General features: G+C 25.3%; 1 protein-coding gene and 9 pseudogenes across 10 annotated transcripts; 4 read left to right on the top strand and 6 right to left on the bottom strand.

The window, feature by feature from the left end:
* Positions 1–9,244: 9,244 nt before the first annotated feature.
* On the bottom strand, positions 9,245–9,691 carry Bm18441 (annotated as a pseudogene). Its single transcript has one exon. A coding segment is annotated over exon 1 (447 nt).
* Positions 9,692–9,966: 275 nt separating this feature from the next.
* On the top strand, positions 9,967–10,236 carry Bm18440 (annotated as a pseudogene). The gene has a single exon. A coding segment is annotated over exon 1 (270 nt).
* Bm18439 lies at positions 10,235–10,450 on the bottom strand (annotated as a pseudogene). The gene has a single exon. A coding segment is annotated over exon 1 (216 nt).
* A 1-nt stretch (position 10,451) lies between these two features.
* Positions 10,452–10,730, top strand: Bm18438 (annotated as a pseudogene). Its single transcript has one exon. A coding segment is annotated over exon 1 (279 nt).
* On the bottom strand, positions 10,711–11,148 carry Bm18437 (annotated as a pseudogene). Its single transcript has one exon. A coding segment is annotated over exon 1 (438 nt).
* A 540-nt stretch (positions 11,149–11,688) lies between these two features.
* Positions 11,689–11,826, bottom strand: Bm18436 (annotated as a pseudogene). The gene has a single exon. A coding segment is annotated over exon 1 (138 nt).
* Positions 11,827–11,986: 160 nt separating this feature from the next.
* On the top strand, positions 11,987–12,515 carry Bm17200 (Uncharacterized protein; the record flags this gene model as incomplete). The annotated part of the gene is made up of 2 exons (XM_043082994.1): positions 11,987–12,211; positions 12,366–12,515. The coding sequence occupies 2 exons, from the start codon at positions 11,987–11,989 to the stop codon at positions 12,513–12,515; spliced, it is 375 nt and encodes a 124-aa protein (XP_042938928.1).
* On the top strand, positions 12,219–12,389 carry Bm18435 (annotated as a pseudogene). Its single transcript has one exon. A coding segment is annotated over exon 1 (171 nt).
* Positions 12,516–12,902: 387 nt separating the features above from the next.
* On the bottom strand, positions 12,903–13,109 carry Bm18434 (annotated as a pseudogene). The gene has a single exon. A coding segment is annotated over exon 1 (207 nt).
* A 164-nt stretch (positions 13,110–13,273) lies between these two features.
* On the bottom strand, positions 13,274–13,498 carry Bm18433 (annotated as a pseudogene). Its single transcript has one exon. A coding segment is annotated over exon 1 (225 nt).
* Positions 13,499–14,581: the final 1,083 nt, after the last annotated feature.

Genomic DNA, 14,581 nt, shown 5'->3' with positions numbered 1-14,581 from the left:
AAACAAAAACTAATTTTAGCTGCAAAAATGAATTAAATCTACGACAAATTAAAAATCTTATTAATTTCACCTCTCAAATATTAAAAAAAAAAACTTAGTTATTAAAGTTTATTCTCTTATTACGTATGCAACGCATAAAATTAAATAACTGAGTTCAAAATAACTAATTTTTTTTAACGAATTGATCAAAATAACTAATTTTAATAGTTTTAACATTTAATTAAAATCAAAATTGAAAAGAACTAGAGATTTTTTCTCCCTTTAATATACAAAAGCTCTTGCAAATTATAAAATTTTCACCAAAATCAATTTTTAGATTTGAAATAATGCTTAAGCCTAAGCCTAAATATACCCTAAGCCTAAGCCTAAGCCTAAGCATTTTTTTATTATTTAAGATGTCAAATGACCACAATGTATGTGACCAGTTCCCGCACTATGCGTATAAAATAATCAATTTTTTTTTTCATTAAATGATATTTTTTAATAGTTTTAACATCCTTTGAAATTAAATTTTGATAATAGTAGGACTTCGTATCTATTTTAGTATGAAAATACCCGTACAAATTATGGGATTTTTATAAATGTATTATTTAAATTTGAAATATAAATTAATTTTAATTGTAAGAATGAATTAAAACCGTGATAAATTAAAAATTTAATCAATTTCGCTAATCAAATATTGATAAAAACTTAATTTGCAAAGTTTATTTAATTATTTATGCTGATCAAATGACCACGATGTTGTAACCAGTATCTATGCAACGCTTATAAATTAATCAATTAAGTTCAAAATATCTATTTGTTTTAAGGAATTGAAATTTTTCAATATTTTATCATTTAATTAAAGTAAATTTTTGGTATTATTAGAATTTATGCTTTGAAATTAAATTTTGATAATAGTAGAACTTCTTAACTAGTTTTATATGCAAATACCCGTATAAATTATGGGATTTTTGTAAATGCATTATTTAAATTTGAAATATAAATTAATTTCAATTGTAGGAATGAATTAAAATCGTGAAAAATTAAAAATTTGATTAATTTTGCTAATAAAATATTGATTAAAACTTAATTTCTAAAGTTTATTTTATTATTATTGCTGGTCAAATGACCACGATTTGTGTTACCGGTACCTATGCAACGCATAAAATTCAATCAATTAATTCAATTCAACTTCTTATCAATAACTTTCTGTATAAATTAATTAAATTTAAATTATGAGAATTTTTTAGTTACACTTGACATACAATTAGTTTTTCCATTGAATCAATCACACAATGTATTTAATATTGCATTTTTTTTTTTTAATTTTATTATTTTTTGAAAAATAATTGCAACATTCTATCCTAATTTCCATTTCATAATTTGTATTTATACCAATTTAATTCTAATTTAATTAATGAAGTATTAGTATTCTTTGAATTATTTCCATAGTTTATTATTTTGTATTAATTTTTCTGTTTCTGTTTCTCTTTTTATTTGATATAGCAATATTAATAAATTTCACAAAATTTCAACTTAAAATATTGCAATTAAACTTTGTTAAGTCAAAAAAATAAATAAAGAATAGCTGAATAACATAAATCTTTCGAATTTTGGTTTTTTTTATTAAATGATTTTTTTTAATACTTTTAATATCATTTGAAATTAAATTTTGAGAATAGTAGGACTTCTTACCTAGTTTAGTATGCAAAACACCCGTACAAATTATGGGATTTTTATAAATGTATTATTTAAATTTGAAATATAAATTAATTTTAATCGTAAGAATGAATTAAAATCGTGAAAAATTAAAAATTTAATTAATTTCTAAACTTGATTTTATTATTTTTGCTGGTCAAATGACCACTATGTATGCGACCAGTACCTATGCAATGCACACAAATTAATCAATTAAGTTCAAAATTTTTTTTTAATTAATTAATATTTTCCAAAAATTTAACATTTATTTAAAACTAGCTTTTGATATTTACCACAATTTATTTTGTAGATTAATATGCAAAATTCTAGTAAATTAATGAATTTTCATAAAATTTAAATTTTAAATTTGAAATAAAAATGAATTATATTTGTGAGAATGAATTAAAACCGTCAAAAATCGAAAATTAAAATAGTTTTGCTAATTAAATACTGATTAAAACTTAATTATTAAAGTTTATTTTAATATTTCTGCTGGTCAAATGACCACTATGTATGCGACCAGTACCTGTGCAATGAACACAAATTTAGTCAATTGACTTCAAAATAACTAATTTAATGAAATATATATTTTAGCAGTTTTACATTTAATTAATGTAAAATTTGATATTACTAGGAATTATAGAAAAAAAGTGATTTTAATTGATATTTTTAATTTTTAATTGATATTTTTTTTTTTTTTTATTTTTTTTTTTAATTGATATTTTTAATAATAATTGATATTTTTTAAAAACAAACAAAAACTAATTTTAGCTGCAGAAATGAATTAAATCTACGACAAATTAAAAATCTTATTAATTTTGTTTCCCAAATATTAAAAAAAGCTTAGTTATTGAAGTATATTTTCTTATTTATGTTGTCAATTGACCACACCGTAACTGACCGTTACCCATGCAATGCATAAATTTAATCAATTCACTTCAAAATAAGTAATTTTTTTTAATGAATTGATAATTTTTTAATAGTTTTAACATTTTAATTAAAATCAAAATTGATAGGACTAGAAATTATTTCTCCCTTTAATATACAAAAGCTCTTGCAAATTATAAAATTTAAACCAAAATCAATTTTTAGATTTGAAATAATGCTTAAGCCTAAGCCTAAATATACCCTAAGCCTAAGCCTAAGCCTAAGCATTTTTTTATTATTTAAGATGTCAAATGACCACAATGTATGTGACCAGTTCCCGCACTATGCGTATTAAATAATCAATTTTTTTTTTCATTAAATGATATTTTTTAATAGTTTTAACATTTAATTAAAATCAAAATTGAGAAAACTAGAAATTATTTTCCCGTTTAATATACAAAAACTCTTGGAAATTATAAAATTTTCACCAAAATCAAATTTTAGATTTGAAATAATGCTTAAGCCTAAGCCTAAGTACACCCTAAGCCTAAGCCTAAGCATTTTTTTATTATTTAAAATGTCAAATGACCACGATGTATGTGACCAATACTATTCAACGCTTATAAATTAATTAAGTTCAAAATGATCTATTTTTTTAATGATTTGATATTTCTTAATTTTTTAACATTTAATTAAATTTCTAAAATTTAATTAATTTCTAAAGTTTATTTTATTATTTTTGCTGGTCAAATGACCACGGTGTGTGTGTTACCAGTACCTTGAAACGCATAAAATTCAATCAATTAAGTACAAAATATCTATTTTTTTAATGATTTGATATTTTTTAATATTTTAACAATTATTTAAAATTAGTTTTTGATATTTACTACAATTTATTTTGTAGATTAATATGCAAAATTCTAGTAAATTAATGAATTTTCATAAAATTTAAATTTTAAATTTGAAATAAAAATGAATTATAAATGTGAGAATGAATTAAAACCGTCAAAAATTAAAAATTTAATTAGTTTTGCTATTCAAATATCGATTAAAACTTAATTTCTAAACTTGATTATATTATTTTTGCTGGTCAAATGACCACTATGTATGCGACCAGTACCTATGCAATGCACACAAATAAATCAATTAAGTTGACAAATTATTGAATTTTCATAAAAATCAATTTTAAATTTGAATTAAAATTAGCATTAATTGTAAAAATGAATTAGATCTATGACTAATTAAAAATTTTATTATTTTCACAAGTGAAACTTTAATCAAAACTCAATTCTTAAAGTTTATTTAATTATTTATGCTGATCAAATGACCACAATGTATGTGACCAGTATCTATGCAACGCTTATAAATTAATCAATTAAGTTCAAAATATCTATTTTTTTTTTAAAGAATTGATATTTATAAATATTTTAACATTTAATTAAATTAAATTTTGACAATTCCGGCATTTATTTCATAGTTTAATATGCAAAAACTTTTACAAATTGCACAATTTTCATAAATTATGGTATTTAAATTTGGAAAAAAAATTAATTATAATTGTAAGAATGAAATAAACCCATGACAAATAAAGATTTTAATTAATTTTGCTAATAAAATATCGATTAAAAGTTAATTATTAAAGTTTATTTTATTATTAATGTTGGTCAAATGACTACACCGTAAATAACCAGTACTATGGAACGCTTATAAATTAATCAACTAAGCTCAAATTATCTATTTTTTTTTTAAAGAATTGATATTTATAATATTTTAACATTTAATTAAAATAAATTTTGACAATACAGGGATTCATCTTACTGTTTAATATACAAAACTCTAATTAATCATTAAATTTTCACAGAATTTGATATTTAAATTTGAAATAAAAATTAATTTGGATTGTAGGAATGAATTAAAACCGTGATAAATTAAAAATTTAATCAATTTCGCTAGTCGAATATTGATTGAAACTTAATTTTTAAAGTTTATTTAGTTATTTATGCTGATCAAATGAGCAACCGTAAATGACCAGTACCTATGCAATGCATATAAATTGATCAATTAAGCTCGAAATATCTAACTTTTTTTAATTAATATATATTTTTTAACAGTTTTAACATTTAATTAAAGTAAAATTTGATATTACTAGGAATTATAGAAAAAAAGTTTGATATTTTTATTTTTGATATTTTTCTGATATAATTGATATTTTTAATTTTTAATTGATATTTTTTTTTTTTTTTATTTTTTTTTTTTAATTGATATTTTTAATAATAATTGATATTTTTTAAAAACAAACAAAAACTAATTTTAGCTGCGGAAATGAATTAAATCTACGACAAATTAAAAATCTTATTAATTTTGTTTCTCAAATATTAAAAAAAGCTTAGTTATTGAAGTATATTTTCTTATTTATGTTGTCAATTGACCACACCGTAACTGACCGTTACCCATGCAATGCATAAATTTAATCAATTCACTTCAAAATAACTAATTTTTTTTTAATGAATTGATATTTTTTAATAGTTTCAATAGTTTTAATTGATATTTTAACAATTGAGTTCAAAATAATAATTGATATTTTTAATAATAATTGATATTTTTTAAAAACAAACAAAAACTAATTTTAGCTGCAAAAATGAATTAAATCTACGACAAATTAAAAATCTTATTAATTTCACCTCTCAAATATTAAAAAAAAAAAACTTAGTTATTAAAGTTTATTCTCTTATTACGTATGCAACGCATAAAATTAAATAACTGAGTTCAAAATAACTAATTTTTTTTTAACGAATTGATCAAAATAACTAATTTTAATAGTTTTAACATTTAATTAAAATCAAAATTGAAAAGAACTAGAGATTTTTTCTCCCTTTAATATACAAAAGCTCTTGCAAATTATAAAATTTTCACCAAAATCAATTTTTAGATTTGAAATAATGCTTAAGCCTAAGCCTAAATATACCCTAAGCCTAAGCCTAAGCCTAAGCATTTTTTTATTATTTAAGATGTCAAATGACCACAATGTATGTGACCAGTTCCCGCACTATGCGTATAAAATAATCAATTTTTTTTTTCATTAAATGATATTTTTTAATAGTTTTAACATCCTTTGAAATTAAATTTTGATAATAGTAGGACTTCGTATCTATTTTAGTATGAAAATACCCGTACAAATTATGGGATTTTTATAAATGTATTATTTAAATTTGAAATATAAATTAATTTTAATTGTAAGAATGAATTAAAACCGTGATAAATTAAAAATTTAATCAATTTCGCTAATCAAATATTGATAAAAACTTAATTTGCAAAGTTTATTTAATTATTTATGCTGATCAAATGACCACGATGTTGTAACCAGTATCTATGCAACGCTTATAAATTAATCAATTAAGTTCAAAATATCTATTTGTTTTAAGGAATTGAAATTTTTCAATATTTTATCATTTAATTAAAGTAAATTTTTGGTATTATTAGAATTTATGCTTTGAAATTAAATTTTGATAATAGTAGAACTTCTTAACTAGTTTTATATGCAAATACCCGTATAAATTATGGGATTTTTGTAAATGCATTATTTAAATTTGAAATATAAATTAATTTCAATTGTAGGAATGAATTAAAATCGTGAAAAATTAAAAATTTGATTAATTTTGCTAATAAAATATTGATTAAAACTTAATTTCTAAAGTTTATTTTATTATTATTGCTGGTCAAATGACCACGATTTGTGTTACCGGTACCTATGCAACGCATAAAATTCAATCAATTAATTCAATTCAACTTCTTATCAATAACTTTCTGTATAAATTAATTAAATTTAAATTATGAGAATTTTTTAGTTACACTTGACATACAATTAGTTTTTCCATTGAATCAATCACACAATGTATTTAATATTGCATTTTTTTTTTTTAATTTTATTATTTTTTGAAAAATAATTGCAACATTCTATCCTAATTTCCATTTCATAATTTGTATTTATACCAATTTAATTCTAATTTAATTAATGAAGTATTAGTATTCTTTGAATTATTTCCATAGTTTATTATTTTGTATTAATTTTTCTGTTTCTGTTTCTCTTTTTATTTGATATAGCAATATTAATAAATTTCACAAAATTTCAACTTAAAATATTGCAATTAAACTTTGTTAAGTCAAAAAAATAAATAAAGAATAGCTGAATAACATAAATCTTTCGAATTTTGGTTTTTTTTATTAAATGATTTTTTTTAATACTTTTAATATCATTTGAAATTAAATTTTGAGAATAGTAGGACTTCTTACCTAGTTTAGTATGCAAAACACCCGTACAAATTATGGGATTTTTATAAATGTATTATTTAAATTTGAAATATAAATTAATTTTAATCGTAAGAATGAATTAAAATCGTGAAAAATTAAAAATTTAATTAATTTTGCTAATAAAATATTGATTAAAACTTAATTTCTAAAGTTTATTTTATTATTAATTTATATATTTCAATATCTATTTTTTTTCAATATCAAAATATCTATTTTTTTTTAAAGAATTGATATTTTTAAATATTTTAGCATTTAATTAAAATAACTTTTTGACATTACTGGAATTTATTTTATAATTTATTATACAAAACCTTAAAAAAATATTGAATTTTGTTAAATTTTGATATTTAAATTTGGAATAAAAATTAATTTTAATTGTAAGAATGAATTAAAACCGTCACAAATTGAAAATTCAATTAATTTTGCTAATCAAATATGGGTTAAAACTTAATTATTAAAGATTATTTATATTATTCATGCTGATCAATTGACCAATTGTAAATAAAAGTACCAATGCAATGCATAAAATTTAATCAATTAAGCTCAAAATATCTAATTTTCTTTACGAATTGATATTTTTTAATAGTTTTAACATTTTAATTAAATTGAAATTTGACAACACCGGCATTTATTTCATAGTTTAATATGCAAAAACTTTTACAAATTGCACAATTTTCTTAAATTATGGTATTTAAATTTGGAAAATAAATTAATTACAATTGTAGGAATGAAATAAAACAGTGACAAACAAAGAATTTAATTAATTTTGCTAATAAAATGTTGATTAAAAGTTATTTTTTAAAGTTTTTTTTAATATTTTATGCTGACCAATTGCATAGGTACTGATCGCATACATTGTGATCATTTGAACAGCAAAAATAATAAAATCAAGTTTAGAAATTGAGTTCTGAATGATATTTTAGGAGGAAAATTAATTAAATTTTTAATTTGCCACTGTTCTAATTCATTCTTACAATTGAAATTAATTTTTATTTCAAATTTAAATATCAAATTTTATGAAAATTCAATAATTTGTCAGAGTTTTGTATATTAAACTATAAAATAAATTCTAGCAATATCAAAAACTCATTTTATTTAAATGTTAAAATATTAAAAAAAAATCAAATCATTAAAAAAATTAGATAATTTGAACTTGATTGATTAATTTATAAGCGTTGCATAGGTACTGGTTAATCACGGTGTGGTCAATTGGTCAGCATAAAATATTAAAAAAAACTTTAAAAAATAACTTTTAATCAATATTTTATTAGCAAAATTAATTAAATTCTTTGTTTGTCACGGTTTTATTTCATTCTTACAATTGCAATTAATTTATTTTCCAAATTTAAATACCATAATTTAAGAAAATTGTGCAATTTGTAAAAGTTTTTGCATATTAAACTATGAAATAAATGCCGGTGTTGTCAAATTTCAATTTAATTAAAATGTTAAAACTATTAAAAAATATCAATTCGTAAAGAAAATTTTGAGCTTAATTGATTAATTTATAAGCGTTGCATGGGTACTGGTCATTTATGGTGTGGTCAATTGGCAACATAAATAATAAAACAAACTTTAATAATTAAGCTTTAATCAATTTTTTATTAGCAAAATTAATTAAATTTTTAATTAATGACGGCTTTAATTCATTCTTACAGTTAGAATTAATTTTTATTTCTATTTTAAGTATCAAAATATAGGAAATTTGTACAATTTTGCGAAATGAATACATGTATTGTCAGAAATTATTTTAATTAAATGTTAAAATATTTATAAATATCAATTCATTAAAAAAAAAAAAATGGTTATTCTGAACTTAATTGATTAATTTGTGTGCATTGCATAGATACTGGTCGCATACATTGTGGTCATTTGGCCAGTGTAATTATTAAAATAAGTTTTAATAATTTTAAATATCAATGGACTAAATTTATCTGCCTTCTCTAAAGGAGAGGGAAGATTCACTTTATTGAAAATGAAGTGCAGATTCTCAACACTGTTGATCCTTGCATTAACTTTGACCTTTACAATGAGTTTCTCTTTTATGTATGGTTGAATAAACTCAGTAAATTTCCTGCATGTTCCAATCATTCTTTCCGTTGAGTTTCACACATGATTGTACCTTGTAAATGAGCTACTTATAGACATTTTTGATAAATTTGATGACCACCGAACCAAAAGTAAAACTAAACCATAACAGAAATCAGATATAGGTGCTGATAAGAAGTATGCATGGTGTGACGTAAAACCTATTTGCTGCAAGCATAATGAGCCAAGTTCAATCTGCTTTGAGTAGTAATCTTCTGTGTATTAGTAACCTTGTCTTTCTTCTGTTTTTCAATTATTCTATCTATATTGTCGCTGAAAAATTTGCCTAACTTAGGAAATATTTCTTTTGCTGCGATTTTATAGAAACTACTGCACGAATGAGTTTGACTAAGTCAGCAAAAAAAAAAAAAAAAAAAAAAAAAAAGTTCTTTTAGTTTTTCTAAGCTACTGGGTTCAGATTGAGATAGCCTCCGTAAATTTTGGCACTCAGTTTTAACTTTGGACAAAGGATTTTACGGTCAATGGAAATAGCACTGTTGCTTTTATGCATCCTCTCTATTAACTTTAGCTGTCAACTATCACCTTTCTTTTTGTTACTAGGAGTACGTGTTTATGCTAATGATTCTTTTATTATATTGTGGGAGATAGTCTCATGTCTAATTTCTTCTAGAAGACCCATTTGTTCAACTTTATCTTCTACGTTTAGTTGACTCTGATCTAGTACTTATAGCGTATTCTCAGTATTCTTCAATCTATGTAATACTTTTTATAGAAACTTGTAAAATTTCGTATTTGTTCATTTTTTTTTTAGAAAATATCTGTTTAATATCGTAACAGATTAATAATAATGTTAAAAGTATATTTACTTAAAGCACAATAAAAAATTGTGCCTTTACCGGATTTTTCTACTGAAAATCTAGCATTTTATTAGAAAATTAAATTGTAAGACTGTAGAAAAGGTATTCAGTGTTTATTTTTCTTGACTGTAATGCAATATAGAGAGATTATTAAGTACTAAAATTAAAGTTACGCACTATTTAAAATTTATGGAGGTTTCGTAATGCACTGCTTAGACCTGGTTGTTTTGATCCACACATTACTATTTGTTTGCCCGATATAAAGAAGATATTTAATACATATATAAAGAAGATATCAATAGCACCAGTGAAGACAGTTGCGAGAGGGACACCTGGTTTTGGGGGGGAGAAGGGGAGGGGGTAGTGACCTAGTAAATTTAGTGAATGAAAGAGCAGAAATAAGAAGACTGTTACTATGGGTAGCTTTGAATATGCACGTAATGATGGGCTGGAAAGACGGTCTCTAGTGACGACTCTGAGAGGATCCGAATACCAAAAGCTATTGTGCAACAGTCGAACTCAGAGTCTTCAAATGGCAAACTTTCTGCGTTTGCACACACCCAATTAAAATTAAGCTGATTTGAGTTTATGGCTTTATTACGTCCTCTACTTAGCATGTTTTGATTTATATCACATACTGTAACCTGAACACTCGGTTCTCTTCTTACTATTCTTATTGCTATGTCTCCCAATTTTGACGACTTGGTGTCTTTGCCAGGAGTTGGAAGAAAGAGTGCTAATGTATTTTTAAATTCGGGACTTGGCATTCCAACATTGGCAGTTGATACTCATGTTTTTAGAGTGAGCAATAAAATTGGCCTTGTGAAAGAAAAAGACGTGTTCAAAACAGAGAAATCTCTTTTAAATGTAGTTCCAAAAAAATACCTACTCTATGCTCATCACTGGCTAGTTTTACATGGTAGATATGTTTGCAAAGCACAAAAACCCTCGTGTAAAACATGCATCCTGTTGATAATTCAAGCCAGCCAATAGCATACTCCCCATTTTGTTTAACTATGGACGCAAGATCATTGCTGTTTTTATCCTCTAATAGCGAATCTTCAACAATTGTTCCTGGAGTTACAATTTGCACTACATCACGTTTTACTATAGATTTATAGCCCCTGCTTTTTGCTTCATCAGCAGTTTCTAACTGATCGCAGATTGCTACTTTGAATCCTAAATCTATTAACTTATGAAGATAAGATTCACTACTATGCGCTGGAACTCCACACATTGGTACCTCTTGCCCATACAAATTACCTCTCTTAGTTAGTACTATATTCAGCAACTTCGCAGCTTTAATAGCATCATCAAAAAACAACTCATAAAAATCTCCCAGCCTATAAAATAACAGATGATCCTGATATTGAGCTTTTAGGTTCAAATATTGCTCCATCAAAGGAGTATTTTTTTCTCTTACGAAGTTCATAACATTTTTAAATACGTTGCGTTAGCAATAGCTTCAACTTTATTATATGGATAACATAGAATTTACATAGGAATACTTTATACTATGCAAAGGCAATACTACTATTTTTTTAGAAAATTGTGCATATGCAATAGATCTGTGGTAGCCTCTTCTATAAGCCATAACTTATAACTAAAATTATATAGAATTTTGGCTTTTTGAAAAGCCCAAACTGCCATTTGCGGAAGGTATACATGTAATCTTTTTGCCAAATTGAATCACAGCGTAGAAATAGCAACCAGAGAAAAAAAACAGAAACCCTTGCCTATTTCTATCTTTGGGCCAAAATTCCCTATTTTATTGTGAAATGGTGTACCTTTGAATTGTATAGCAAACTGAAAATACTTTTTTAATATTTTTATCAACAAATTAAGTAATTTACATATTATTCGCTAGTAGACAAAATTGTTCAACAGTTAAGTTTTTTTGGACGCTCCCCTATTAACTCTGGCGATTTAAATCACCGAAGTTACATGCTATATCGTAGTCATAGCCAATCTTCATCTCACTTCCCTCTCCAGCGACAACAGAGACCTGATTAGCAAAGGTTGATTTACTAAATGAGCCGATAAAACCAGAAACAGTAGAAGGAATTCAATATTTGCAATGAAAGACACCCAGTTGTTGAAGTTAACGATAAGTTCATTGCAAATAGCATCAATTTGTCTGGTATACATCTAATTACTGGCCCTAATATGGCTGAAAAAAGCCACTTTCTTGAGGCAAAACGCTCTCATTGCAATTTTAGTTTCATATGGATTCATTTGTGCCAGCAGATAGTGCACATATTGGAGTGAATGATAAGATATTCAGCAGGGTTGGCGCAACGGATAATATAAAGGCTGGTTATTCCACCTTCATGGTGGAGATGATTGAAACAGCAACCATAGTCAACCAAGCAACAGACCGTTCCTTGGTAATACTTGATGAAATTGGTAGAGGAACAGGAGTGTATGATGGCTTATCTATTGCTCAGGCGGTAATTTGAACATATTCACAATGTAAATAAGTGCCGCGCTATCTCTGCAACTCATTATACTAAAGTAAGCAAATACTTGAAAAGTGTCAAGTGTTTCTGTGTGAGAATAAAAGAATGGAAAGAGGAGGTGATCTTTCTACATGAAGTAGTTGAGGGCGTTGCAGATGAGTCATATGGAACACTCGATGCTAGTACACATAGGGAAGCATTATTGCTGCTTAAGGAAAGCTCCAATGATTTGATATATAAACACAAAGTTATGAAACAAGCATTCTCTTCTTCAGCGGACAATCGTAGTTTTTAGTCAGAGCAAATTGAACATTGAAAATTATTTACTAAAAAAAAAAAAAATAAAATTGATGTGGAAAACGAATGAATTACTTTGCGAAGTGTTAAAGTAAGTTTAATTGAAAAGATAAATAAAATAATCTCTAATATGGTAATAACTACAGCCAGTGCAGTAGCAGAGGTTGAACGAATGTCTATTTTGTTGAGCCAAGTAAAGCATGAAACTCTTACTAACAATGCAAGTTCTAAACGAGCATAACCCCATTCTAATGCACCTTTACACCACTCATGGATAAAACCTACAGTAAGTATTGCAAGAAATATCATCATAGACCAAAATCCACAATAGCTTATTTTAGATAAAGAAATAGCGCAAGGAAAAAGAGAAGCAATTTCTAAGTCAAATATCATAAATTAATACTGAAACTAAATAAACTTAATGTCAAAATTTTTTCTTGCTCTTGATAAAGGGTTAAAACCGCACTCATATGTTAGAAAGTTTTTCACTATCTGGTTTGCTTATTGCAAGAAACATAGGCAATACACCCAAAGCAAGAGATAGTATAATTGACACGCAGATAAAAATTGCTATAGCTAAATATTCACTCATTTAATAAAACTCGTAGAAAGCAACACTACAAATTTACATGCTTTCCTAATCTTTTATCACCTAAAATATCCATATGAAAGTGCGGCACAACTTGTTCCCCGTTTCACCGCAGTTAGTAACTAATCTATATCCTGTTTTTTCTAGGTTATATTTATAAGTTATCTCTCTCTTACAGTTTTAAAGAAGCCTACTATTTCCTCCGCAGAAGCTTTAAAAATAAAATCATCATATGAAATATATTGACTTTTCGTTACAACTAAAATGTGAAATGGTGCATCAGATACTTATCGTAAAATGCCAAGACATCCTCATCCTCATAAACCTTCTTGCAACTCACCCCTTAATATTTGAGCAAAGATGTTATTGCTATCATAGTATTTATTGCACATGCTTTAGAGCACGACCACCTTTTTCTCTTCCTGGGTTCAGAATAGGTGTAGATGAAGGGGCTCTCCATTTTACTGTTAGAGACATCTCCTTCAAAGCGTAGCCTTCTGCCCTTTATGTCCCCTACCAGATGTTTTACCTTTACCACAACCAATACCTCTAACTATTAATTTAGGCTTTTTTTTCTTCAATAATTCAGTAAATATAGAGTTTAACTTTATAACATTATTCATACTTTACCTGTTTCCGACTACCTCGCCAATCTTTTTACTTCTTTTGCTCGCTACTTGACGAGGAGATAACATATTATCAAAGACCATAGTACATATAATACTGCACATATAACGATTTTATGAGGATTAATTCGATCTAGTAGATTAGCTATTACATTTTTATGCCCAACACCTCAAAAACCGACCCAATCGATCCCCCCAGCAAAATGCCTGTTCCAGCTCTAGCTTGCTCTTAAACTATTTCACCAGAGGCAAAATTTAGCTTAAATCATGGTGAAAGTTCTTACCTTCACAGTAATATCACCTAATCAGCCGATTTTTTTGCGAGATTTACAAACTGTTTATCCTCCTATAGGAGAAATTAATGCCACCCAAGCATTACTTATATAATCTCTTTTACGTTTCATATTATTAGTTTTTTCGCAGCGTGGTTGAACATAATCACTATTTTCTTTTGGTATTGTTATCGTTAACTGTTAAAATTCTTTTCTGAGAAAGGCAGCTATACAAGCAGTGTGGTCCAGTAAATCTCAGCTCAAATATTTAAGGAATCCACAAGTAAGAAAAAGACAAAGAGCCTAACCTGATAATATTCTATTTAAAAACACTAGGCGTTTTTATGTTTAAATACTTTAATAATCGCGGACTTATTGGGTTTTATGTGAACTACCTTTTAGTATAAAGTGTTTAGAAGATTTTACTAGGCAAAAAAGGCCAAAAAGTGATATTGTGGTAGAGTAGTATTTATTTCTTATCCTGTTAAATTGGCATATTATACTCCTAATACGCTTTTTATTAAGCGGTTTCAACTTATATTAGGGTAAAAATTTAGAAATATTGTGAAGACATAAG

The sequence above is a fragment of the Brugia malayi genome (assembly GCF_000002995.4).
Source record: "Brugia malayi strain FR3 genome assembly, contig: Bm_064, whole genome shotgun sequence".
NCBI lineage: Eukaryota > Metazoa > Nematoda > Chromadorea > Rhabditida > Onchocercidae > Brugia > Brugia malayi.
This window is presented reverse-complemented; position numbering and strand designations above follow the sequence as displayed.